Below are 27,981 nucleotides of genomic sequence, written 5' to 3'. Positions count from 1 at the left end.
GGGAACTAGGATTGACTGTGTTAAAAAGCAATCTTGGCTGTCATTTCTATTTCATCTTTTTTGACTCTTATCAACCTAGCCTGGGAGGATTTTTTAGGAACTTTTAAAAATTAAACATAGTCAAAAGCCAGAGCTTCGAAACCTAAAACCATTACTTGCCCCTTCTAAGCACATTTCCTTATCTGTAAGATGAGATCAATGAAATACTACTTACTTTAAAGATCATGACAGGAAATTGAGAATGTATGCAAAATGCTTTGGAATTGTAACTTGTATATAGCATGTTACAATTGTTATATAGCAGTAGTAGTAATGGTAGTAATAAAAAGGCATTTGAGATTGTACAAAAGGAGAATGGAACAAGAATATGAATTACCTGTTGACTAAGCCAATATGATACAGATAATAGCTTCCAGTCATCCTATTTCCACCATTTCCTAAATCCAGTCCTACCACCAAGCATAGTCGTCATATGACTTTAGCTTTTCTCCATTCTCTTCTTAGTATAGGTTCTTGTTAGTTCATGTCTGGTTTAGTCTTCTAGCAAGACTTTTTGTCTGATCTCTTAGTAGATTTCAAACAAAAAGAGCTAAGATAATATGAAATAATGCATGTTTAAAAAACTAAGATCATTTTTCATATTCGTAAATCCCTCCTTTATGAGTTATTAACAGAAAAAATAAATACTGGATTTGGACTCAGAAAAGCTTGATACTTAGAGATATTTTCTAAGAGGAAAAGAGCCACCTTTCTAGTTCACAAATGGAATAAATGGAAAATTTTAAAATGTGTTGAGGGACAAACTAGCCCATTGGGGAAAAGTGAGTACAGAGGGAGAAGACTACCACATATAGAAAATGACATCAGCCTATGTTGATAAAAATTCTTTAAAAACAATAATACACATACAGTAAAGTGCATGAGATTAACGAGAGAACTTTGGCAAATGGGCTCCTTATAGAAGAGTGGAGTACAGAAGACTGACTCAATCTGCTGAGAAAGTGTCATTAACTCAAAATAATATGAATACAACAGCCAAGAACAGGACTTGAGAAGAGATGAGAAAGCTTTAGAATAAACACTATTAGAACTGAAGATGAAAGTGTTGTCAAAAAAGAAATAAATGGCAGGATTGTAGAACTGTGATTAAGATCAAATTGAAGTTGAATAACAAGAATCTGAGCTTTGGCATCCTATGCTCTCTTCCAGAAGTACCTTTTAATCCAGGAATAATAAAATATATGAAGTGAATGAGTGATCTAAGGTTGGGGGACAACACAGAAGAAACTAAGAAACTGAAGTAATCTAAAATTCTGTTGCAGGCAGCAATTAGTCAGCCAACCATGAAACTTGAGCTGCAGAAAGAGCACAATATATCTAAGGGCCTAAGAAGAAGGTGGAAGCCTAGAATTACTATCCAAGACAGAAAGATTTCAAGGGGAGCATGAGAATGAAAGAGCTAATAAAGAAGCCTTAGCTAGAGAGGGGGGAATACCAAACTTAGAATTTCAGATGATCTCTCTAAGAATAAAGTCCTGCCCTAATGGTGTATAATGAACACATGTAGAACAAAGAAGTTTGGGTAAAATCTTCAAGTCATCAAAGCTAATATCTTAGGTCAGGGCAAAGAAAAATGTGGTTTCTCTACTAGCTTCACAAATGGTTATTATTTAGGTTCTTGGCTAGGGAGTATAGTGGATAAAGCACTGACTCTAGACTCAGAAAAAATCAATGTTCTAATACTGCCTTATACACTTACTAGCTGTGTGATCCTAGGCAAGTCACTTATCTCTGTGAACCTCCGTTTTCTCATCTGGAAAATAGGGATAATGGGAAAACTCATAAAATTGTTGCAAGGGCCAAATGAGATAATTTATGTAAAATGATTGCAGACCTTAAAGGGCCATATAAATACTATTATTGCTATTACTATTATGGAATTTAATGAATACTTGATATGTAAATTAACTCATTTGTTCATTTTCAAGCAAGAGGATTAAAATAGAAAGCTTATAAATTATTTTGCAAATGACTAGGTAAATGTTAGGAGAGTTTCATTTTACTTTATAAAGACTACCCTCATTTAAAATTAGGTGAACTATCTGGGGTGGGGTGGGAGGAAGGTAAGGAACCAGACACATCTTAAGATATCTTTATCTTTAAAACGTTTCTTATTTGTAAAGCATTTAGCAAAATGTCTGGTGCATAATAAGCACTTAACCTTCCTTTCCTCTCCATGTAAGAAAGACTTCTACACACTGCCTTTGCTGAAAGATATAGAAGCAATGAGATATTTAGTAGTTTTAAATTACTTATACTAATAGTAGGAAACATAGGTGTAAAAAAATTCCCCAAAAGTTTATATTTGACTGAAAAACATCACATGCTGGTATTATAGCAGATTTACTGTCTTAATTATGCTTCTCCTAAGCAAAAAGAATCCCTAAGTACACATTAGTTTGGTGGTACAGAACAGAGCCCAAAGACCTGTGTTTGAGTCTTGCCTCTGATATGTAATAGCTATAATACATGAAATGTAAGAGCAAGTAACTTGACTTCTCAGTGCTTGAGGCAACCCTTTAAGACAATAAACTGTGAAGACTATAAACTGCATTGTTAGGAGTTTCATCACTCAGATGTTCTCTTTACCAATGAAATCACAAGATCAATCCCTATCCTGTTCCTAATTATACATTGAGTTTAGTAGTAAAAGGACGCCCACCAAGAATAAACAAATTAATTAATCAGCAAGCATTTATTAAGTGTCAGACTCTGTGCTGTGTGTTAAGGATGCAAAGACAAAATAAAATGGGGAATGCAATCAAGAAGCTTATACTATATTGGTCAAAAAAATACATGCACAGGGGAAACTAAGTAGATTAGAGGGTCAGGCCAAGAGACAAAGTCCTGGGTTAAAATCTGATCTCAGACACTCCAAGTCACTTAAATTCCAAACCTATTCTAAGACAAAAAATGGGAAGGGAGAAAGGCAAAATAAACATGGGGGGTGGGGGGGGGGCACGAGCATTAGTAACCAAAAGGATCAGGAAAGATTTTTCCATAGAAGTAGAACTTGAGCATAATTTTGAAGTAAACAAGGATGACAAGAGGCAGAAATGAAGAAGGCATAGGGTCAGTTACTGCAAAGTGCAGAGACAAAAGATGGAACATATCATGTGTGAGAAATCACAAGGCTGTTTTGGGTTTTTGTGCTCAATACCTCACAGTAAACCTACCTTTTTGTATTTAACAGCCTTTCCTACCTCTCTTTAGTGTCCCTAGTTTTTTTTTTGTTTGTTTGTTTGTTTGTTTTTTAAACCCTTACCTTCTGTCTTGGAGTCAATACTGTGGTTTGGCTCCAAGGCAGAAGAGTGGTAAGGGCTAGGCAATGGGGGTCAAGTGACTTGCCCAGGGTCACACAGCTAGGAAGTGGCTGAGGCCGGATTTGAACCTAGGACCTCCTGTCTCTAGGCCTGGTTCTCAATCCACTGAGCTACCCAGCTGCCCCTAGTGTCCCTAGTTTTACATTAGTCATTTTTCTCACCCTGAAGTGAGAAAATCATTCAAGATTCTATAGAACACTAAATTTACATTTAAGTGAAATGTGTATTTTCAATATATTGGAAATAACCTACACAAATTTAAGTGTTTTAATGTAGAGGAATTAAGTTCTTTTTTATTTAGTCAATACTTTTTTATTGACTATATATATAGTAGAGCTATTGGTTACAAAGTTATAATCCTTCCTAATGAAATTGAAAAAATTTAATCATTTATAACTGCAATCAAAAAACATTCACCTATTTTCACAAAGAATAATATTCTCTTTCATCAAGTCTTGGTCTTCGTTGTACTTTTTGAGGACATCAATCTCAAAGTGTGTCAAGTATTTTCTCAAAGTTAATTTATCTTAATTTATTTTCATTTTTCAAATGTCTGTCATATTATAAGGGAGATGGGGAGAGAGGTTGCAACATCAAACAATGAGGTGTCAAAATTCCTAAAAAGACTGGGAATCACTCTCATTATAATGAAACATTTCATGGTCTACTCTGACCATATCTAATGGCATTTCAAAGGATACACAGCTTTTCATCGTCCTGAAATGTGAAGTAAAGTTTTACAAAGAAAGGGTGATCCAGGCGGGACATTACATCTCTTTCTCTGGTTACATATGGTACCTTGTTCTCTTTTATGATATGCCGTTTCTCTAGGATTTTAACTTAAACAAAAATCAAAAGAAATGAGTTACTAAGACTGGTAACATAAAGATTTAAATACCAAATGATTAATGCATTTCACTATTAATTCATTATTAAAACTTAAATATTTTTATAGTCTGTAAAAAAAAACAAATAAGGTTCTTGGCAATAAGTACTTAAAGTTTTAAATAAAATATAATTTTATTATATTCATAGATACTACATTAAATTTGTATACATTATATTACTTACTAGCATATTCTCTTGAAGTTGCCAATTCTCGAGCCAAGACAACCTGGTTTTAGAAAAAGGAGAAGGAAGGTGGTAAGGGAGGAGAAAAAGGACACAACAAAAAGTTAACTATGTTAGATTCAGCAAAAAAATCTTAAAGTGTTTCTGTGCACAAAGGACTCTACATAGAGTTCAAAACTGAATAAGATAATGCACTATAAACATGACTAAATATGTATATTCTTATATAAATGTCATGATCGAATATATAATCTGCTGCCAAATAATATGTATGTGACTGATAACAGATTAATAAATATGGTAAAACATTAAATATTTAAACAAATATTTTTAGAACTATATTTGTAGAAGAAAAAAGTGAAATATAACCAAATGTGTTAATATCAGAAATTCATAAAAAAAACAAAGACCATGCCCATCCTAATGTCAGGAGGTCAGTAACCTCAATAAAAATTCTCTCACATTAGTATTTTGATTCTTTATAGTTTAAAGAGTTCTCCCATACAGCATATCTAATATAGTCTAAAACTATCAAAACATAAACTTGAAAGGTTAGAGAATACTATATTAACATTTTTTGTAATAAATTCTTTATTTCATCTTTTTTTCTGGTGTCCTGGGACTCTCATAAAAATAACATGGCCTACACCTCCTGAGGCCCCATAAACATAGTCAAAAAAAAATTCAATTGGCTAAACTTTTTATTACATTTTCTATTTTTATAATCTTAAAATGCTTGGGGCAAAAGAGACATTAGAAATCATTAATCCACTCTGCTCACTTTATTAGATGAGCAAAATGAAGCCCAGAAAGGGGAAGTGATTTGTCAAAGGTTCTAAAGAGTGTGAAACAGAACTAAACCATAGGCCTTGGACAGTAACTATAAGACTAAACCCCAGACCAGTGTTTTTCCTAACATGTCACACTCCTTAGAGACCTGGGAGATGGGAGCCTAGCACCTAAGGCTTCATTTTCCCATCACACAGTGTTCTGTCATAGAAAAGTATGTGGGACATGGTATGTAAGGGCTGGGGTCAAAACCTTGTCACCCACATGTACAGTTGTGGGACCTTGGACAAGCTGTTTAATCTTTCTGGGCTTCAATTTATATATATATTTTTTTTTCTTTTTTTCTTTTTTTTTAACCCTTACCTAAGTGTCTTGGAATAGGCAGAAAAGTGGTAAGAGGGCTAGGCAATGGGGGCTAAGTGACTTGCCCAGGATCACACAGCTAGGAAATGTATGAGGCCAGATTTGAACCTAGGACCTCCCATCTCTAGGCATGGCTCTCAATCCACTGAGCTACCCAGCTGACCTCTATATCTTTTCTTAAAAAGTTTGACAGGATGATCTTTAAAAGTCACTTCAAGCACTAACAGCTATTAAATACCAATTTAATGACAGAAGATGACTTTATTGTGATGCTGTAAAAATAGTAGCAGCCCTTTTCTATTCAGTGACCACATTTTAGACACTAATTTCTGAAATTATCTATGAATATCAAAGTTATCTATGAATATACGAGCATATAAGGAAACAATACCATTTTTCCAGTTTCAGTCAAGTTAAACTGTACCATACACATACAATAACAACTTATGAAGTCTGGAAATAGTGGAAGAATAGAAATCTGACCTGGGCATCCATTTTCTCATTTTAGAATTGTCAAGCACTCCTCAAAGGTCCACCTCCTTCTGCTAATAAAGACTGAACTGAAGCACAGTATGGGGGAATTCACACAGTGAACTGGGAGCCTGAAGACCTGAGCCCATGACCGTGATCTCTTAAATTTACTAATATTCTAACTTTTTAATAGAGAAATGTGAGAAAGAGCAATGCATTTCTCAAACAACCCCTGCTTTTTAACTTCAAGTTAGAGTTCCCAAAAGTAGTGCTCTTTCATGTGATTGAACTGCTTTATTTGCACCACATACCCATTTTCTTTCGTTAAAATATAGCTTATCCACAGAGATGAACATGGACAGATTCTGTATTCAAGTACTAAAATCTAATAAACACAAACATGCAAGTAAATATTTCATTATCTATTTTACCAAAATGAGAGTGCTCAAGGTCAAGAAATGTTACCAAATAATGGGCAGAAAGAATTAACTGACTCCAAGATTCAACCTATGGAAGAGGATCCTCGCTGTGTCATAGCTAATAAAACCAAAGTGAGAGCATTTGTTTAACAAAAAGCTCATGAAATTAGTCAACTGCTTGAAGAAATTCAAGCCATCAGTCATTTGGTGCTTATTTTTATAAAATAATTAAATATATTTTAATCATACAATTTTTACTATTTGAAAATGGAGAATAAACAGTTCTCAGTTTGGTTTAGACTGAGATGGCTGATCTGAGGAACAGATTCACAATAAAGGAAATACATTTCATGAGATACTTATTTACCCAGAACAACTGCCTATCCTTCTAATTTTTTTTTTTGAAAATTTTATTTAATTCGATGATTTAGAATATTTTTCCATGGTTACAAGACTCATGTTCTTTCCCTCCCCACCTCATCCTGTATGCAGTTCCACTGAGTTTAACATGTCATTGATCAAGACCTATTTCCATATTATAAATATTTACACTAGGGTGATCTTTTAGAGTCTACTTCCCCAGTCATATCCCCATCGACCCATGTGATCAAGCAGTTGTTTTTCCTCTGTGTTTCTACTCCCACAGTTCTTTCTCTGCATGTGGATAGTGTTCTTTCTCATATGTCCCTCTGAATTGTCCTGGATTATTGCATTACTTCTAGTAGAGAAGTCCATTACATTCAATTTTACCACAGTGTATCAGTCTCTGTGTACATTGTTCTCTTGGTTCTACTCCTTTCACTCTGCATCAATTCCTGGAGGTTGTTCCAGTTCACATGGAATTCCTCCTGTTTATTATTCCTTTGAGCACAATAGTATTCCATCACCAACATATACCACAATTTGTTCAACCATTCCCCAATTGGAGGGCATCCCCTTATTTTCCAATTTTCTGCCACCACAAACAGCGCATCTATGAATATTCTTGTACAAGCCTTTTTCCTTATTATCTCTTTGGAGTACAAACCCATCTCATCACTCTGAAATACAATATGAAACTTATATTCTCATCTGTAAAATAAGTAGTTAGTAGATATTATCTCAAAAAATCCTTCCAGTTCTAATAATGGATGGATTCCATCTATAAATTACCACACTAGACCGGAGTCCTCTAGCTCAAAATTGCAAAGCATCACCCAACAAAAGGAAAATTAAAAATAATGACCACACATATACTTACTGTTGAAAAAGATCCTTCACCAAGAATTTTTCCAAATTTGAAGTCTTCTGGCCGTTTCTTTCGAGGCTGTGGTAGCTGCTGTCCTGAATGTTGTGGTAAGGAATTGGAATTAGATCTTGGCTCGGCTGCAGTGCCATCCATGGTAGACCCCTGTCTACTACTACAGGGAACGATGACAGGGGGAGTGCTGGAATCTGTATGGTTTCTCACCATTGATGGGGTTGGACAGGAACATAATACCACACTAGTTTGTATGGGAATAGCATCATACTAGAAGGAAAGAAAGATAAGGACAATTAGTTTACACTTAGTTAAATTTATTACCTATATTTCCTCATTTTATTCCCCGAAATGAAACTATCAAGACAAACAATACCATTTAAACAAATGAAAGTTTAAGTGGTATAGTGAATATTTAGAGTCAAAGGGCCTAATCAGATTCACAACTAGAGCTAATTTTTCTTCTTTCTGACTTTAACCTAAATACCTACTCTTCTGTGGATAAAACTAACAACTAAAAGACTAAGTAGGAATGCAGATTTGATTTCCAGAAAGGTCAGCTAACTTTGAACAGAGAACAACTGCTCCTTAGAAACTGATTTTCCTTCTAGCCCAGGGCAGTTATTTCGCAAATTATAATAAAAGAGATATTAAACAGGCTGAGGGGTTAATGCCAGTAGAACTTAAAAGTCAGCTGGATCTTTAATAGTCGTTATATAGTCAGGATATCAGTCAATGCCATGATTAATGACTTGAATAAAGAATGACACTAGCCAAAGCAATATTATGCAGGGTATATGCTTATACTTTTTACAACACAAAATAAACTTTCAAAATGTTTATAATAGTAATGGGATTGAACTGGTCTTGATGCTACTAGGGTTGATTCCAATTTGAAAGCTTTGAAGCCTGATACTTAAAGACAATGAAGGTGGGCCTGACTATAAATCTATGATTCTATAACAAGAAAAAACTTTAAGGGAAGGTATAACATGAATGTGCTTTGCAGCATTATAACTAAACAGACCTAGGAAGAAATATTTATGTTCCGACTTGAGCAACATCCTAACATCACATTTGCCTAGCACCATCAAAGCCCCTTGCCCACAAGTGCCTTTCAAGGTGATGTATAAACAGCTTCAGGTCACCTTGAATTTTATAAGGCAATAGCTATAAAAGCATTTTAAAGTTAAAAATCATGTATAAAAGTATGAAATCATTCTAAGGGTGCTGGACTAAGAGTCAAGTCAAAAGATGTAAATACTGTCTTAAGCTCTGCTATTAATTAGTAAGTGAACAAGTCACTTCATCCAGAGCAAGAATAAGGCAAGACAGGCTTTTATCAATAGCACAACAAACAGCATAGCATGGAGGAGCAAGTGATGAAAGGAAATTTATATAAATACACATATTTTCAAAGCCAGGGAAATCTGCTTTACATGAGATATACCTATTTATTTTGTGTTGCTTTATATGGTATAATAAAGTATCTAACGGAAATCACTGGAATACAGTTTTCAAAAACTAGTTTAGGTCTGCTTACTCATCAGTAAAATGAAGATGTTACATAATGCCTTAGATTTATAAAACATTTTGTAAACATAAACGACAATATATTATTCTTATTAGTAGTAGTACATGGAAAATGTTGACTAAACTGGGAAGTGTATTTCTGAAACATCTTTTCTATATACAAAAGTATCCTATGCAAAAATATTTAAAGCACCTTGCAACATTCTATGATTTTGTGTAATCAGACAGGATTATGTTAAGAGTATATTTTGAAAGACAAATCCCTACTATCAGAAAAAAAAATTCCAAAAAACAAGTATATATCCTGATGATACCAGAACAATAATGGTACATGAAGGACACTTTATTGTTATTAAATGAAAAATAAAAGCTACTGAATCATCATTATAGTTGTAGAAAACTACAACAGAAAAGGAGAAATAAGGAGATCTGAGTTCAGTTCTACTACTTTGTAACAATTTGACCCTAGATGAGTCACTAATTTCTCTGATGCTCAGTTTCCTTTCCTATAGAAGATAATTCTTTCCCCACCTATGACTTTACTACCTAGTGTAATTAAAACAATTAAAATTTTAGCTATCTCACATATATATATGAAAGATTTTTTTAGGTAAAAAGCCATACAAAGATAAAGCATTATCTCAGTGCCATTCACAGGATGTTAAGTGTTTATTAAATAGAAACCAACATATCTTCACCCCCAAATAAATATTATATTATATTAATAAATATTATATAGCAACAGAGCTATGAAAATGAAGATGCACTATATTTTCCAAAAACAAAGTCTAATCTGGCCTAAGAGATAATAATGATTATGCTACCTCATTTAATACTACCTACGACAGAGGTTGATAAAGTAATAAGGAAAGAAGTTTGCCAATGAGCAGTATAAAAATTGAACAGGATGTCCAGCAGAAGCTAGACTCTGAAACCCAACAAAACGCCTTGCCTATAGAAATACAGGTAGAGTTAAAAGAAATTAACTAGGAAGATTTGAATCACAAAAAGCAGTACTTTATTTATATATTTACATTTGGCACTTCAATTATTTGTGCACATGCAATAATTTCCCCAACAGATAACCTATAAGTTCTCTGAAGGTAGGTTATAATATTTATCTTTATGTGTCCCAACAACTAGCATAGGATCTTGCACATAAAAGGTACACAGTACATTAGAAATGAGAATTAGAAAGATTAAATGCCAGGCATGAGTCTGGAGAAAACTGTACAATATTTTCTTACAATTCTGCCACTCTCATTTAAGTGTATTTGTGTGTACATATATGTATGCGCATATAAGTATGCACACACATGCATATACAACTCTACACAAAAATCATTTCTTAAAATTCATTTTACCTGGATATTCTTAGAAGAGAGTGAAACACTATATAATTTTCATCCTGAGGATTAAACATTATGTTAAACTTTAAAATAATGTTATATAGCCAAGTGTTGTACCACAGTAGTGATATTAAAACACAGATTTTAGTTATGAATTTTTAAGATTTGAAGGAGGGAAGCACTTTTTAGTATTGCTTTGCTATAGAAAGTGAAGGGACAAAATCAAAATTAAAATGAAGAAATTCCACATTTATCTCAAAAGGCTTTAAAAGTTTCTGAATCCTAGAAAAAATTAAAATGAAATAATACCATCAACACTAAACAGAAAAAGGAAAAATGTCCTTAAATCATTCAGTCTTTTCCCTAATTGGGGAAGGGAGGAGTTGAGAAAAAGTTGTCATCTGCATAAGTCAACTGGGAAAAAAAAAATCATTTCAGCACAATAATTTGACAAAAGTCTTATTTCCAAGACATATTTTTTAAAAACTGTTCAAATTTATAATTCATACTTCAATTGATAAATGATCAAAAAAATGAATAATTTCCAAAAAGTGGAATCCAAACTATTAACAGCATTATGAAAAAATGCTCCAAATAACTAATAGAGAAATACACATTAAAGCAATTCTGAAGTTCTATCACATACCCAATCAGATAGGCAAAGTTGACCAAAAAAAGAAAGAAAGAAAAGAAAATGGCACACATTGGAGGGACTGTGAAAAACAGGTGCATTATTGGCACATTGCGGGTAGAGCTGTAACGTGTGTGTGTGTGTGTGTGTGTGTGTGTGTGTGTGTGTGTGTGTGTGTGTGTGTGTGTGTGTGTACACACAACTAACCTGGAAAGCAATTTCAACCTAAGATGAAACAGAGAACCATCAATACAACTATTAGGATTATACTCTAAAGAGATGAAAAAAAAGGAAACAGCTTCATATTATCAAAAACATTTATAATAGATTTTTATGTGATTAAAAAAAAGAACTGTAAACTAAGGGGGCATCCATCAATAGGGGAATGAATGAAAAAGTTATGGTATGTAAGTGTAATAAAATGCTATTAAAAATCATAAGAAATATCAAAAGGGGTAATTACAGAGAAACCTAGGGTGGTTTTTATGAACTGATACAAAGTAATTATAATGAAAACTGCTATTCATCTCCAGATGGAAAATTAATGAATTCTAGAAACTGAAGTATAATTTTTTCACTTTCTTTTTCTTGCAACATGACTAACAGAAATCTGTTTTGCATGATTTTGAATCTATAATGAATATCTTCTCAATGAGTGAGAGAGGAGCTGAATGGAGAGGCTCACAGAGAGAGTTCTGCATGCCCTTATTGGCACACATACCATATGTTCAATATCACAGGGTTAGGCAATTGGAATTAAGTGATTTCTCTAGGGTCACACAAGTAAGAAGTCTTTGAGGTCAGATTTCAACCCAGCATATCCTATTTCTAGACGTGGCTCTCTATCTACTGAGCCACCTAGTTGCCCCTTTTTCTAGCTTTTCAAACACAAATTATACCACTGTATTTTTCAAAAGTTTTTTTATTGATTGATATATAATAATGCTAAAAACAAATAATAAATTTTAAGAGATATGGATATATATGGCCACACTTTCTGTAAAATAGTGTGGACAAAATATTAAAATGCACTCCTTTTCAACACCTTTGGAAATTACCAGGCTGCTCAAAACAAAAACTTAAAAAGTTATTTTAAAAGATGACAATTTTGTTTCTAATGGCAGTTATTAGAATTTCATTAACTGTAAGGTTATACCCAATAATTTGGACATTATTTAGGGAAAAAATCTACTAATCTACTAATTAAACAACTTTCCCATTTTGTAAGGTTTAAAAACACAGAGAAACATAGTTCTGATCCCCCTAAAGAGCAGCATAAAATGTTTTGCATTTTGATGCAAGGTATTATTAAAAAACACATGAAGTCAATTCTCCTTTATACAAACACAAATGCATGCATATAAAGGAGAACTAACTGTCTTAGTAGATGCACAATTTTGAAATTATAAAAAGCAATGGAATCCTACTTTAAAAGATCTTAGACAAGGGCAGTTTAATACTATATTTTCATATTACAAAAGATTTACAATTTTGTCCTCCTTTACCAATAGAGATCAAAATGTCATCAGACCTCAGTAGACTGTTCCATGAAATGCTATCCTTAAAAAAAAAAATGATCATCTAGCAGTCAGTCTTCTGAAAATCATGGCCCTCACGTACTTAGCTATCAGGGAACTGATGATAAGGATACAATGTGTCAGTCAGCAGGCCTGCACTCAAAAGTCTTCTTACCTGTAGAAAATTTTGGACAATTTGCCTTCAAAGAACCCTGGGGTCAACTCCACCAGAGCAGAACTTCAGTGGAGGCAATAGCATTACATTTTATTATTATCATGTGAATATTTTAAAGTGTTAGGCAATGTACACAGTATTTTCCATATCTCCTTTAATAATAACAATCCTATGTATCAGGAACTTTAAGAATCCTCTTTTAAAGATGATGAAAATAAGATTCAGAGATATTAAGTGACTTAGACAGTGAGTTATCTTTCACAAAAACAACCAAGAACTTTCCTAATTTCGTGGAAGGAAAAAGGAGGGAAATTTTCAAGAAAAGGATGATTGCAGGTTCAAAAGCCATCAGAGTAAGATGACTTTTAAAAGGTTAATGGCAATCAAGGGAATATATTAGTAACCTTGGAGGGTATAGTTTTCCAGAATTGGTGGGAAAGAAAAAAACTGCAAAGTTAGGTCAGGAATAGGTTATATAAAATGGAGGCAACAAATACAGCCTACTAATTTTGGAGAGGAATATGAAGTATTCAGGGAAGACAAGTACCTATGGTGTGAGGGGTCTGCTAATTCCTTTCAGGGCTACTTTCTTCCTTTGGTGTCCACCTGCCACCCAATTCTCACCCTATGGCTCCAAGAAATTGTATATAGTATGCACAATGGCCACACCCTGATAAACTGTCTCATCAGATGGGCTAAACAAGGTTGAGGATAGCCTCAAACTTATCAGTGAGTTAGTTGAATATCCCAGGCAGGTGAGGACTTCCCCCAGTAGAAGGAGAGGATGAGAACAATTTGTTCCAAAACCATGAAAAGCAGCAAAAGAAGATGCTATGAGTTTTCTTAGACATCCACTGCATCCTGAACCATCACCAGACATCTTGACTTCTGTCATGCCATTGGACTTCTAGCTCTGGAAGAGAGTAAGACTGATATAACTTTATGCAATTCTGCCTCACTTAAATCTAATTCATGCAAGAGTTAAACGACATCAGTGATATTGTTTTGGTCCTCTTCAAGTACAAAAGACAGTAACAACTTGTTTTGGAAAACAATTGGTAAAAAAAATCATGAGGAGAATAGTAAGATTAATAAAATATTTTATCAATAAAGGACCTGTGCATATGTTAAAGTAATGAAGGGGCAACAATGTACCCCCCAAAAATGGATTTGAATACTAATTCTTAAGTTTCTGGGAAAGTGATTCAGAAGCAACAAGATGGTCCTGAAGTCAGGAAAAAATTGAGTTTGCTCACCTTTAAAATGAGGATAATAATACTTGTGCTACCACACTTTGCATACCCTAAACACTATGCAAATGCTACTTATTGGAATAAGACACTGGAGAGAGAGGAAACAAGACAATTCTGGAAGGAAGAAGCATAACTTTTTAGAATCCTAAATCCCAAAGTCTTTCTTTCTCTTGTCAAAATGCAAAGATCTCTTCTATCTTGCACTTTCTATTACTTTCAAAAAATAGCAAAATAGTCAACAACAACAAAATGACTGAAACCTGGGTTTCTAAAATCTCATCCTATTTAAATAATCCATTTTAATGACAAAATTCATCATAAAGTCCTTTGGTAAAGCTTAATAAAACAACTACTATTTTATGATATATCATTGATATGATGCTATGAAGGACACAAAAGAATCATATAATTTTTCAATTCACTTAAATCAACATTTATTAAGCACCTACTATGAACCAGGCATGGGGCTAAGTGCTGATACAATAAGAGGCAAAACATAGTCCCTCCCCTGAAGGAGCTTACAACCTAATAAGAGAGACAACATGCAAACAAATATATACAAAGCAAGCTATACACAGGATAAAAATAAAACTTTAAAAGGGAAGGCACTGGAAATAATTAAAAGAGGGAAGGCAATGGAAATAAATTTAGAGAAGGTTTTAAAATAGGATTTTAGCTGGGACTTAAAGGAAGCAAGGAGATCAGTAGTTGGAATAGAAGAGAGCAAAGGATGCCCAGAATCAAGAAATGGAAGTGTCTTATTTATCAAATAGTCAGGAGGCCAGTGCTACTAAAAGAATGAGTATATATTGAGGAGTAAGGTGAGTGTTGGAGAGTAGGATATAAGACCAGAAAGGAGGGCAGAGCCAAGATGGCAGCTTAGTAACAACAAAAGCTGAAAATGTTCTGACATTCCTTCCAAAACAGTCTTTAGAATAAAGGCACATCAAAAGGTCAGATTGTGAAATGATTCCCTGGGAAGACTAGGCATATAAATTTGGGAGATTTCAACATGTCTGCCTCCCAATGGAATCACAAGGTAAGTTGTGTAGACAGAATCCGCTCCAACTTTAGGATTTTAGGATGCAGGCTACACCAACAAAAGAGTACCTCAGACCCACACCTTGAGGTCCCAGGCCCTGGCACAAAACCATGATGAGGTCCAGCAGTCCACAGCACTGAGCCCTTTCAAGACTCCATTGGTGGGAGCAGTGAAGACTTGGCCCCAGGGCAAAATAGCTCACAGTGGCTAACCCTGCAAGCCAGCAGAGGAGACAGAATCAGCAAGCAGCTTTTAGAATTACTAGTCCACAGGCAAAAAAAAGAGTTGGCTTGAAAAAGGAGCAAACAGAAAAAGAGAAAAAAAACACAACCCTCAAAAATTTCTACAGGAAAAAGAAACAGAACCAACAGGAGATGGTGAATTCAAGCTATCACAGGTAAAACTTAAAAAAAAAACTACAACAACAACTACAAAAAACCAAGACAGGAATTAGTCTCAAGCTCTAGAAGAATTCAAAAAGGAATTCAAAATGAAGAAAAATGAGAAAAAAATGAAAGTAATAGAAAAAGAAAATAACAGCTTAAAAAAGCAAAATTGGTCAACTAGAAAAAGAGGCTCAAAAATGCAATGAAGAAAAGAGTAACATGAAAAGCAGAATGGACTAATGCAGGGGTTCCCAAACTTTTTATACAGGGGGCCAGTTCACTGTCCTTCAGACCATTGGAGGGCCAAACTATAAAAAAAAAAAACTATGAACAAACTATGCCCACTGCACATATATTAAGGTAAAAAAACAAAATGGGAACAAATACAATACTTAAAATAAAGAACAAGTAAATTTAAATCAACAAACTGACCAGTGTTTCAATGGGAACTATGGCCCTGCTTTTGGTTAATGAGATGGTCAGTGTCCCGTTCCATATTTGTCACTGCTAGCCATAACAAGTGATGCAAGTGTGCATCAGTTAGTCTATATCTGTTTGGAGATTTCAGATGTTTCATTCTGGAAAAAGTCTGTTCACAGACATAAGTGCTGCCAAGGACAGTTGCCCCTTTGAGTGCATGGTTCCTGAGATTAGGATATGTCTCAGAGGGGGGAGATGCAGAGCTGCTTGACTTGAATGCATCTTTCAGAGTCACAATTCTGCAGTTCAGCCAGTTCCATTTGGTAAATTGTATCCACATTCTCAATGGCAATAGAAAATGGGTTACAGAAAAGCTGTATGTCCTATTCATGGAGATGAAGCTCTTTAAATCTGAAGTGGAACTCCTTTTGCAACTTTTCCAGTGAATCCACACATGTTTCTTTTGGGAATGCAAACAAGGGTTTTTCCACTAACAGATTTTGAGTTAAGGGGAGATGGCAGAAATTTTCCTCCTTCACTTGTTTGATAAGGAGGCCTAATTTTACTTCAAATGCTTTCACATGTGATTGCATATCACAGATGAGCTTCCCTTTTCCTTGAAGTTGCACATTGAAACTGTTGAGTTGCTCTGTTACATCTGTCAGAAAGGCAAGGTGCCATTTCCATTCTGCATCACTGAGCTCTGGTACTTCTTTGTTTTTTAAAGCATAAAAGCTGTAATCTGTGGAAGTAAGTCACAGAAATGTCTCAAAACTTTCCCTCGACTCAGCCAACAGACTTCTGTGTTGTACGGAACATCTTCATAGGCAACATGTAGCTCAGATAGAAATTCCTGAAATTGTCTGTGGTTTAGTGCATTAGCTCTAATGAAGTTATCACAAGATACCACAATTTGCCTAACAGAGTCTCTCACTTCAGTGATTTACTACATAGCAGCACTTGTTGATGGATGATGAAGTGTATGGCTATTGGATGAGAATGTTTATGTTTGTCCATCTCTTGGTTAATGCAAGCAATTACTCCTTTCTTAGACTCCACCATGCTAGGAGCACCATCAGTTGACACACTGGCTAGTAGCCCAGTCCAGCTCCAAATCCTTTACAGTTTAGGAAACCTTTTCATAGATATCCTCTCCTGTAGTTGCTCCTTTTCTTTGATGCTTTGCAGTGCAGCAAGCTCTTCTGTGACTTCGAAATTGTCACTTATCCCACAAATAAAAATCAGAAGTTGTACAGAATCATGAACATCATTGCTCTCGTCGAATGCCAAGGAAAAATAGGAAAGTTTTCTTGTGGAGCTTTGCAAATGCTGATGCATATTGTCTCCCATTTCTTCAATCCTTTGTGTAATTGTAGATATTGAAAGACTAACTGCACTAAATAAGTCTGCCTTTTCTGGACACATCTCTTTGGAAACAGAAAGAAGGCACTAACAAATTCTCCCTCCACGAATGGTCTGCCAGTACATGCTATTAGCTTGGCAACTTGAAAACTTGCTCGCAGTGATGAAATATTTGGCTGATTCTGCTTCACAGAAGTATTTTACTGTGTTGTCAATATATTTTTCAGTTTTAATATTTTATCTTTTCTCACATCTCCAACCAAACAATCACATTTATCTTTGAGTTTGATAGTGTCGATACAAATTGTATTCTTTGAACACAGACACTATATTCTGGCATATCAAAGACACAGCTCTTTCCTTATACTGCATGAAAAAGTCATCTTAAGTCCACTGGTCTTTGAATATCCTACACTAGAGTCAGTTTTTCTCTTTCTTGATGTCATTGTTTCCTAGGGATTCCAAATTGCTATTAGTAAAATACCAATAGATATAGATATATATACAGCCCTACAAAAACAATATACCAACAATAATTTTGCCCATATAGAGACATACAGACTGTACTGAACATCAATGCAATCTGATCTGTGTCCATCAATGCAGCCTTCTCAGTCCACATCTTTTCAGCCTCACCAGTGGCCATATTGATGGAACTCCACTTTTACCTCAGGCTCACACTGGGGCAGTGCAGGAACCGGCAAGATTACAGAGTTGGTTTCTCCACCACCTTTCCAGTTCACACTACCCTGTGCAAACTGCATTGCGATCGGTGAACTCACACAGGAATCTGATCGCATGGGTAATACCCATGCGATCAGATTCCCAATCAGATTCCATGGCAAGAAAATAGAAGACACAACACTAGTGGGTGTCCTCTTGTGGTCCGTATTTATGGATCTGTAATTATAGACCATAATATGAAAAACACATGCCTAACTTCCCCCACATAGTACAATGGCAACTGTACTCCCCGAGAAACACAACATAATGGCCCCTATAAACCTTCATTTGCCCAAAAGTCTCTCCCCACATTACTACACAGTACAATGGCCCCCATACTCCCCCAGAGGAACAACATAATGGCCCCTATAATAGGGTTGTACATCTGGGGGAGTATGGGGGTCATTGTACTGCCACGTTTCCCTGAAAATAAGACACTGTCTTATATTTGGCCCAAAAATCAGGGGGTGTCTTATAAAACACCCAATGGCAGTGGTGGACTTCTCACAATAGAGGCCCATCGCTGATGTCATAGGCCAGATCACCACTATCTGATGCCTGTATACAGTACTGGAGGCGGTGCTGGGCCTGTGACACTATATACCACTGTCTGGGATAACAGAGGCTGCAGCGCTGGCTGTGCTAGGCCTGTCACACCTTGCACAGGACCATCACTGCCACCACTATGCTGGGCAGCAGTATACACAGTGCGGAATCCCCTCCCCTAGATCACTGCTCACCATGCTGACATCTTCCACTGTGCAGCCACATAATACTTTGCGCAGCACCTTATTCTCGTTCAGTTACTCTCAGAACAAGGCGCCAAGCAAAGGATGTAACCAGAAGTAGTACTGTACGTGAGCAATGCCACATACAGTACATCCGCATCCTGTGCTCCTCTCACTGACCACCAAAGAAAGAAGTGCCCCTTCCGGAAGTGCGGTGCGGGCCAGATAAATGGCCTCAGGGGGCTGCATGTAGTTTGGGGACCCCTGGACTAATGGAAAAGGAGGATTAAAAGGTCATGGAAGAAATTGAGTCTTAAGTTAGAATTGGGCAAATAGAAGCTAATGATTTCACATCACAAAATAATAAAGCAAAATCAAAAGAATGAAGACCAGAAAGAAAGGTGGGGGGAGGATAGCTCATTTATTAAGGACCAAAAAAAGCATTTTGTATTTGCTCAATTTGCCAATAGGAAGCCACTCGAGTTTATTGAATAGAGGAGTAACATGATCAGACCTGCACTTTAGGAAAATCAAATTAGTGGTTGAATAGAAATTGGATTCAAGTGAGGAGAGATCTAAGGCAGGGAGACCTGAGGCACAGAGACCTACCAACCAGCAGGCTGTTGCAGTGGTCCAGGTGTGAGGTGAAGGTCTACAAAAGGGATGAAAATGTCAGAGTAGAGAACAGGGATTATTCAGAAGATGTTGCAAAGGTAAAATCAGCAGGCAACAACCTGGATATGGGGGTGAGAGGAATCTAGAATGACCCCTACATTTTGAGCCTGAGGGATAGGAGGATGGTGTTGCTCTCTATAGTAATAGGGAAGGGGGGTAGGGGTGGAAGGATTTAGGAGGGAAAAGATGAGTTCTGTTTTGAATATATTGATTTTAAATTGTCTACTGAACATCCAGTTAGAGGTGTCTGAAAGGCAATTGGAGATACAACACTGAAAGTCAGCAGAGAGAGTAGGACAAGAAAGATAGATTTGAAAATAATCAGGATAAAGATGGCAATTAAATCCATGGGAGCTGATAAGATTACCAAGAAAAGAAGCATATAGGGAGAAAGAGAAGAGAACCTACAACAGAACTCTGAGGAACATCTATGGGAAGAGGGCATGATCCAGCAAAGGAGACAGAGAGGTGACAGATAACTGAAGCAACTATAAACTAAGAAATCCATGTAGTGCAATCTCCTGTATTTTACAAAGGTCTAGATGATAACTAAAGTTCCTTCTAGTTCCAATATTCTATTTGGAGTAAGCAATGGTGCTAAAAGCGATCTAAAGTTTTTAAAGATTCCTTAGAAGCAAAGAAGACTCAAATCACAGAACTATGGCTCTAGAAAGGATCATAACCTCTTTCAGACTCAACTTATCTATAAAATAGGGGTAATACTTGTTATTATCTATCTCAAAAGACTATTAAGAAAAATGCTTTGTAGTGTATAGAATTATACATATATAATTAAACATGTTATTACTAAATAACCTCACTTTTTAAATAAAGTGAGGTTCAGACAATTTAAGCAATCTACTCAAGAACTCAAATCCAAAGAGTATTTTTTTGTTCTATACAAATTTATCATTGGAATATTAAGTACAAAGACTTCTACATTTAAGAGAAGCTACTCTGCATCTCTGGATAGTATCTCTATTTCATATATAGAAAATATACAAAAAACATTCATTTGTAAGATTTCTTACCTTCCATGACCAGAAAATTCTATTAACTTTTAAAAAAGTTTTTCTTTGAATAGGTAAGTATAATAGCAGCAATGGTAGTAGTAGTAATAATAGCAGTAGCAGCAACAGTTGTAGTAGAAGTAGAAACAACTTCTAGTATATATATAGTGCTCTGAAGTTTACAAAGCACTTTGCAAATATTATCTTATTTCATTTTCACTATAACTCTGGAAGGTAGGTAATATTACTATCTCCATTTTCTAGTAAAGGAAATAAGGTAAACAGAGATTAGATGACTTGCCCAGGTTACAAAGCTAATGAGATCTTAAGTGAAATTTGAACTGAGGTCTTCCTGTCTCCAGGTTCAGTAGTCTATCAAAGCACCACCCAGCTTTAATATCTCTAAAGCAGATTTTTTTTATTTTTTAAGTCTAACTTTTCTAATGAGTTGAAATTATTGAATATTTTTAGTTTCCTACTTGAAGAAAATAAGGATATCGTTTAAATGTATTTTTAAAGATCAATCTAAAAAATAAAATTGAACAAATTCTCTTCAAAGTGTGAAAAAGCTCAAATCTACATTTTAGATTATTATTTCCAAAAGAGTTTAAAGACTTTCACATTAATATTTTCAAGAGGAATTTTTTAAATGCATCATTAACTGAATCACATCAATAATATTCAAGGTATGATGTCAAGAGAAATGGAAAACAAATGATTATCAAGTTTTCAAAAGGATTAACTACCCCCAATGTGGTTTTACCAAGCACAAAGAAATGGTTCAAGTTGAATAAGCAAATTTCATTAGATATTAGTTAAGTTGATACAGAACTAGAAGGGAAGACCAGACAGACACTAGATGAATCATCCCTTCCCAATATATTTTAAACAGTTTGCCACCCACTTGTGACCCAGAGCTATCAGAAGTAGTCAAATTGCTTAAATACTTCTGAAATTCAAATTTCTGTAAAAATTTAAAGCAACAAAGTCTTTATCACAGTTTTGTAAGGTAGGTGGTATAACATGGGGTAGTCAATAATGTTAGTCTATATAAACCTTTGTTAAGTACCTACCACGTACCATACATTACATTAAGTTACTAGTCAATGAAGTATCACTAAGTACAAACATCCTAGCTGTTCATTTTTTAATAAGGGACTTGAAAATTATTAACGTACCAAAAAATCATTTTACCAAGGAAAGCCCATCAAAGCCATAAACTTTCTCCTTCCAAAACACTTTAAATTTCTCTATTAGAGAAAGTTAAACATGTCTAAGAAGCCAAATTCTAACTCACATGAGAATAAATACACTATGCCCCCTGGACTGTACAACATACAGTAGTAGATACTGGAAGAGAATTGGGACCTTATATGGTCAGATATGCTGTAACAGCAAGCTTAGCATTTCAGAACACAAGGGAAAAAACAAACTCAAAATCTGTAATGTTTTAAAATGCTAGAATTGCCATTCTTAGACACTATCAGAGACTTGGCACATGCTAGGGATCTGAAATTTATTTCAAAATATAGGAAAAACCAAGAGTATATTCAAAAGAAACAGTTCAAGCTAATCTAGCATTGGAGATGGGTTGATTTTTGGTTTTTTTTTTTCTTAATTCTCTTTTCTAGTAGGATGCCACTAAAACTAAGAAAAACCTCCCTACTCCCACACCTCAAATTAGCAAATTTAATCCCTATGTTCGAATCAAGATTGTTAAAACCCTCTTCCTATTTAGCAGTTTGAAATATGACTAGCCCACATCACACAGAAGGTTAATAATAACAGACAGGAACATGATACAATAAAAAGTACTGGAGTAAGAAGGTCTCAATTCAAATCTTATCTCCACAAGTTACTATCTGATCCTGGAGAATTATTAAACTCTCTGGTACACAGTTTCATCCTCTGTACAATTAAGGGGTTTGGATTAGGTATCATCTGAAGTCCTTTCCAGCTCTAAATATATGATTCTATGAACTCAGGGTCACTTGCTTTTATTCTATACTTAAAGTAGTCTGACCATTCATCTGATGCTCTGACTAGCAGGGCTTCTCACAGCACTCATCTAGAGGTACATGGTTTGTGTAAAGAGCATTATATAAAAGAATGTTCTGCCTGATGATACTTATTTCTTGTAAGAATTTTACTTTGTGGGGGAAGCTGGGTGGCCCAATGGATAGAGACCTAGGCCTAGAGACAGGAGGAGGTCCTAGGTTCAAATCTGGCCTCAGACACTTCCTACCTGCAAGTCACTTTACCTAGCCCTTACCACTCTTCTGCCTTGGAATCAATATACAGTATTGATTCTAAGTCGGAAGGTAAGGGTTTTAAAAAAAAATTGTTGTTTTTGGTTTAAGTAGAGAAAAACAGAAAAAATATAAAGATTTGTTAGTTTAAGAAAAAAAAAATTTTCCCAAATAGCATGGGACAGGGAACCAAGAGACTTAGTATTTCCTGCCTCAGGGAACTCACATTTTAATGGAGGCGACATATAAATAACTACATAACTATATGTAGAATAGATGAAAGATAATTTCAGAGGGGAAGGCACCAGTTGCTGGGGGTACTAGGAAAGTCTTCCTGCATAAAGTGGAATTCAAGCTGACTCAAAGCTCCAGAAACTTAAAAGTTGGTATAACTAAGGAAAGTACTCTAGCTATGAGAGACAGTGAGGAGAAAAGTACAGAAAAGGGAGATAGAATATACTGTTCAAGAAACAGCAAGTTGGACTGCATTATCTAGGTATGAGGGCATATGCTTATAATCTGTAACTTCTGGGGAGAGAGGCTGGTGAATCGCAAGCTCAAGAGTTCTAAATCTATAGTAGAGTTAAAGCTGATCTGATATCCACACTAAGTTCCACACCAATATGGTAAGTCCCCAGGGAAACTGGGTCAAAGGAGGTGCTGCCTAAGGAGGGCAAACTGCAACCAGTCACAAAGGGAAAAGGTCAAAGCTTCCATGCCAATCAGTGGTGGGATCTGGCCTGTGAGTGGCCACCACTATACTTCCAATCTTCCAGCCTTTTCTATGCATTTGTGCAGACTGTATTCTATGTCTGCAACTCCCTTTTTTCATGCATTTGTTGCTGAAATCCTTCTATTCCTGGAGCAATATAGGAGCCACTTTCTCCATGAAATTTTCCTTAATCCCAAATTGTCAAATATTCTAACACTTTGCCTAGACTTTTCCTTTACTATATTCAATCTCTGGTCATGCTTATTGTACAGAGAAGTCTTATCTTTGTTAGATTGTAAACTTGAAATGGAGGATTTCTAGTTTTTATTTTTATATGATTCAAGAGCTAGAAATTTAGAACATTAAATGTGAGAACATAGAATATTAGAGTTGGAAGTGCTCTCTGTCCAACCTTATTTTCCATATTAGGAAACTATAACCAGAGAATGTGACTTGTCCAATGGCACTGAGTTAAATGATAAAAACACTATGCATTGGAGATTTTGCTGAATTTTGCATGAGAGGATCTGAGTTCAAATCCCAGTTTCATGACATTATCTCTATAGTAGATGATTGTGTTTCTGAGGATTTTAAGAATTAGAGCTGGAAGAAGTCTAATGGATTATTTCTCTTGAGTCAGTCTTTGTTTTGTAAAATGTTTTAAGGTTAAGACATTTTTTTCATGTTGAATTGAAATGTTGAGTATGCCAACTGAATTAATTCTATGAAAACTATTTCCTCATTTGCCTCTGATAATGGTTATTTGAAAGCTTTTGTATTTCCCAGATAGCTATCCAGCAGTTACTTCAGTTAGTAGGTAGGCCATCAGAAACAGGCAATTTCAGGACTGATACTAGAAGATTTCTCATCTGTTAAAGACAATTTCCTTCAGCAAATAAAAATTTAGATTTGTAAGGAACGTTTAAAAGTCTGCTAGACAGATGAAAAATGACTCCATCCTATCTTTGAACAGTTTTCTTTAACTTTACTCCCCTCTATGCACTACATAATTCTGGTTCCCTACCTTTTTTTTTTTCAAGTCTAGACAATTTAGAAGACATTCAATTAAGAGCTTACTTGTTTTGGAGTTTAAATTCACACCCATCAAACTGGCAAAAATAATTAAAAACAGAAATAGTTACCATTAGAGGGTCTTTGAGAAAGGAAGTACATTAATATACCATTGGAAGATTCATTAATTAGTCCAATAGTTCTAGGAAACAATAATTATTAATTGTGAAAAAAAAAACAACCACTAAAACTGTTCATTCCCTTTGTCCCACTGATCATACTACTAGGCCTATGCTCCAAGAAGGCCAATGACATAAAGAAAAATCTTATATATTACAAAACATTCCAAGCAACACTTTTTTGGGAGGAAAAAAATGGAAACAAAATGGAAGCCAAGATTAACCAAATGGACAATATATGACTATAATAGAATATTATTGTGCATTTAGAACTATGCCAAAAAAAAAGTTACTCAACAATGAGTTACTCTTTGACCTAATGATACTACTACTGGGCTATATTCCAAAAAAGATCAAGGAATAGAAAATCTACTATGAACAAAAATATTAATAGCAGTTTTTTATCTGGTGGAAAAGAACTAAGGTGGTACCCATCAATTGGGGAATGGGTAAACAAATTATGGTACGTGTTGTAATGAAATACCACTGTGCTGTTTAAAAAAATGAAAAAGAGGAAAATTTTCAGTGAAACATAGGAAGATATATGAACTGATACAGACTAAAGTGAGCAGAATCAGAGGAACAATTTACACAATAACAACATCACTATAAATACTAATTTGAACGACCTAAAAACTTTGACTAATGGAAGAAACAACCACAATTCTAATACTAATAATAGCATCCAGTTCCTTCTATCAGAATATTTTCTTCTCAGCAGTAAGCTCTAAGCAGAGCAAATTTTAGTCATGCCTGTTGCGTCAGTAACTAAAAAGCCATTTAAGCCTCCGTTGATCCCATTTTGTTGATAGGCAGACTGAAGCAAAGCAATTTTTCAGGCCTCACTTTAACAGCAACAGAACCAGAGTGAAATCTAAGACCCCTTTTCCACAATCTACATGGTTTGCTTTTTTGCCTTTGGTGAACTCATCAAGAGAGAAATAGCCTTAGCAGAATTGTAAGAGGGTTGTTTGAAAGGATGCACAAATGTGAGGTTATTATTTTATACTTTATGGTATTAATTAGCTTCTTTTTCCTTTCCTCCACCAGTCATTTAATGAGATCAATGAAAGGTATATAAAAGCTGGCATTAAAATATCTTACTGGCTACTGAGCACAGCATATTTGGATGCTATATTAATCCTTTAAAGTTTCATATAAACTGTGCTGACAGAATAAAGACCATCAATTTTTTTTTTAATCAGAGGAATCATTAGAGGAACAAAGCTAAAACAAGCTACCTATCTACTGTTAGACGTAATGATTTCAAGGTGCAAACTGAAACATATTTTTTGGGAAATGACCAATGCAGGAATTAGTTTCACTTGACTATGCATACATTACAATGGTTTTTTTTACTTTTTAATTTTTCCCAATGGGGGTAGAAAAGAGAAAATAGATCTTTATTAATTTTTCTAAATTGAAGCTAAGAAAGAAAATTAAATGCTGAAGCTATAATATTTTTAAAAAGAAAAGCAAATAACAGATTCACAATTTCATGTACAATTCTCAACTTCTATTCCACAGTGTAGATGGAAATGTTTGTTTTAATTGGTGTTTTGTTAAATTTGGAATCTTTTTTAAAGACAAAATGAAAAGATTATCATTGCACCATAATAACGGATATAAAGAATTTACACAAACCTAGAAAGATTTGTATGAATTAAAAGCAAAATAGCACTGAGAATAACATCCACAATAAAAAAAATGCAAAAATGACATCAGAATTCAGATTAATGTAATAACTAATCTTAACTCCAAAGTCTGATTGATAAAACATAGCTTCCCTCCTCTCAATAAAGAGGTGATAGAATCCAAATATGGAATGAGGCATATGCCATTAAATATGGTCAATATGTTAATTTCTTTTCCTTACCTCTACTCCTTTGGTTATTACAAAGCATGCTATTGTGAGTGGAGAGAGAAACTGAGAAAAGGCCAGGTTGGGGGGAAATGCATCAATAAAACATTTTTCTAATAAGAATTTAAGAGATTAGTTAGGAGAGGCAGATTTTGGGAACTTAGTCAATCAAGATTTATCAAGCACGTACTAAATACCAAGCAATGTGCAAAGCACTGAGGATAGAAATAAATGCAAAAGATAAACCATACCATTTCAAGGAGCTCACAATCTAATGACAGAGATAAGCAAATAAATATGTACAAACAAGATACATTCAGGAAAAATAGGATATAAGTAAAAACAGTAAGGTACAAGAATTAAGAGTGAGTTCTGAAAGACTTCCTATAGAAGGTGAGATTATAATTGGGACTTGAAGGAAGCCAAGAAAGTCCTTAGTCAGAGATAAGGAGAAAGAGCATGCGTGCCCAACATGAGAGATAGCCAGAAAAATTGTCTATAATCACAGAGATGGAGTGTATTTGTTTGTACAATAGTTAGTAGCTCTGAATTACTGAATAGAAGCGTATATGACAAGGAATAGATGTAAGAAAATTGAAAGGGGCAGAAGGGAGGCAAGTTATGAAGGGTTTTGAATGCCAAATAAGAAGAGTTTGTATTTGATCCTGGAAGCAAAAGGGAGCCAATGGAGTATATTGAACCAAGGGGTAGAGGGTAAGGAATGAGGTAACATGGTCAGACCTGCATTTTCAGGATGACAGACCCACCAGAAAGTTTTTGCAATAGTCTAGGCATGAGGTAATGAGGGCCTATACCAGAGTAATGGCAGTATTAAAAGAACAAAGGGGACATATTTGAAAGATGTTACAAAGGTAAAATCAACAAGCCTTGGTAATAGTTTGGATGGGGGTGAAAGGGGAGAAGGGCACAGTAAGAGACGGTGAGGAGTTAAGAATGGCATTCAGATTACAAGCCCAAGGAACTGGGAAGATAGTGTTGCCCTCTACAGTAATCACAATAATAATAACTAACATTTATACTGCTTACTATGTAGCAGGAACAATTATTTTATCTCATTTGATCCTCACAGCAACCAAGAGGCTCTACTATTATCCCCATTTTCAGATGAGGAAACTGAGCCAAACAAGTAAAGTGACTTGCTGATGGTCACATACCTAGTGTCTTGAGGCTAAATTTTAACTCTGGCCTTCCTGACTCCAGGCCCAAGGCTCTATCCACTGAACTACCTAGCTGCCCCACATAATAAGCAAGCATTTTCTTTTCAAAGAATACATGTAAACAATACAAAGACAAACACATATGTAAAGGGTTGTTGTTGTTCAGTTGTGTCCTACTCTCCATGACTCACTCCATTTGGAGTTTTCTTGGCAAAGATACTGGAATGGTTTTCCAGATTTACAGATGAGAA

The 27,981-nt window shown here is 35.2% G+C and overlaps 1 protein-coding gene across 6 annotated transcripts in view; it reads right to left on the bottom strand.

The window, feature by feature from the left end:
- Window positions 1–27,981, bottom strand: part of PDPK1 (3-phosphoinositide dependent protein kinase 1) — a 137,577-nt gene that overhangs the window by 65,028 nt on the left and 44,568 nt on the right. For all 6 annotated transcript variants that reach the window (XM_056805774.1, XM_056805775.1, XM_056805773.1 and 3 more), the window contains 3 exons: window positions 7,737–8,006; window positions 4,455–4,497; window positions 4,085–4,222 (listed from right to left, as the gene is read on the bottom strand). In XM_056805774.1, the coding sequence (XP_056661752.1) occupies window positions 4,085–4,222; window positions 4,455–4,497; window positions 7,737–7,949 (394 nt within the window). In that variant the 5' untranslated portion in view covers window positions 7,950–8,006. The remainder of the gene's footprint in view (window positions 1–4,084; window positions 4,223–4,454; window positions 4,498–7,736; window positions 8,007–27,981) is intronic.

This window comes from Monodelphis domestica, chromosome 7, assembly GCF_027887165.1.
Source record: "Monodelphis domestica isolate mMonDom1 chromosome 7, mMonDom1.pri, whole genome shotgun sequence".
Classification (NCBI taxonomy): Eukaryota; Metazoa; Chordata; class Mammalia; order Didelphimorphia; family Didelphidae; genus Monodelphis; species Monodelphis domestica.
The sequence above is the reverse complement of the archived record's forward strand: the minus strand, read 5'-3'. Positions and strand labels throughout refer to the sequence as shown.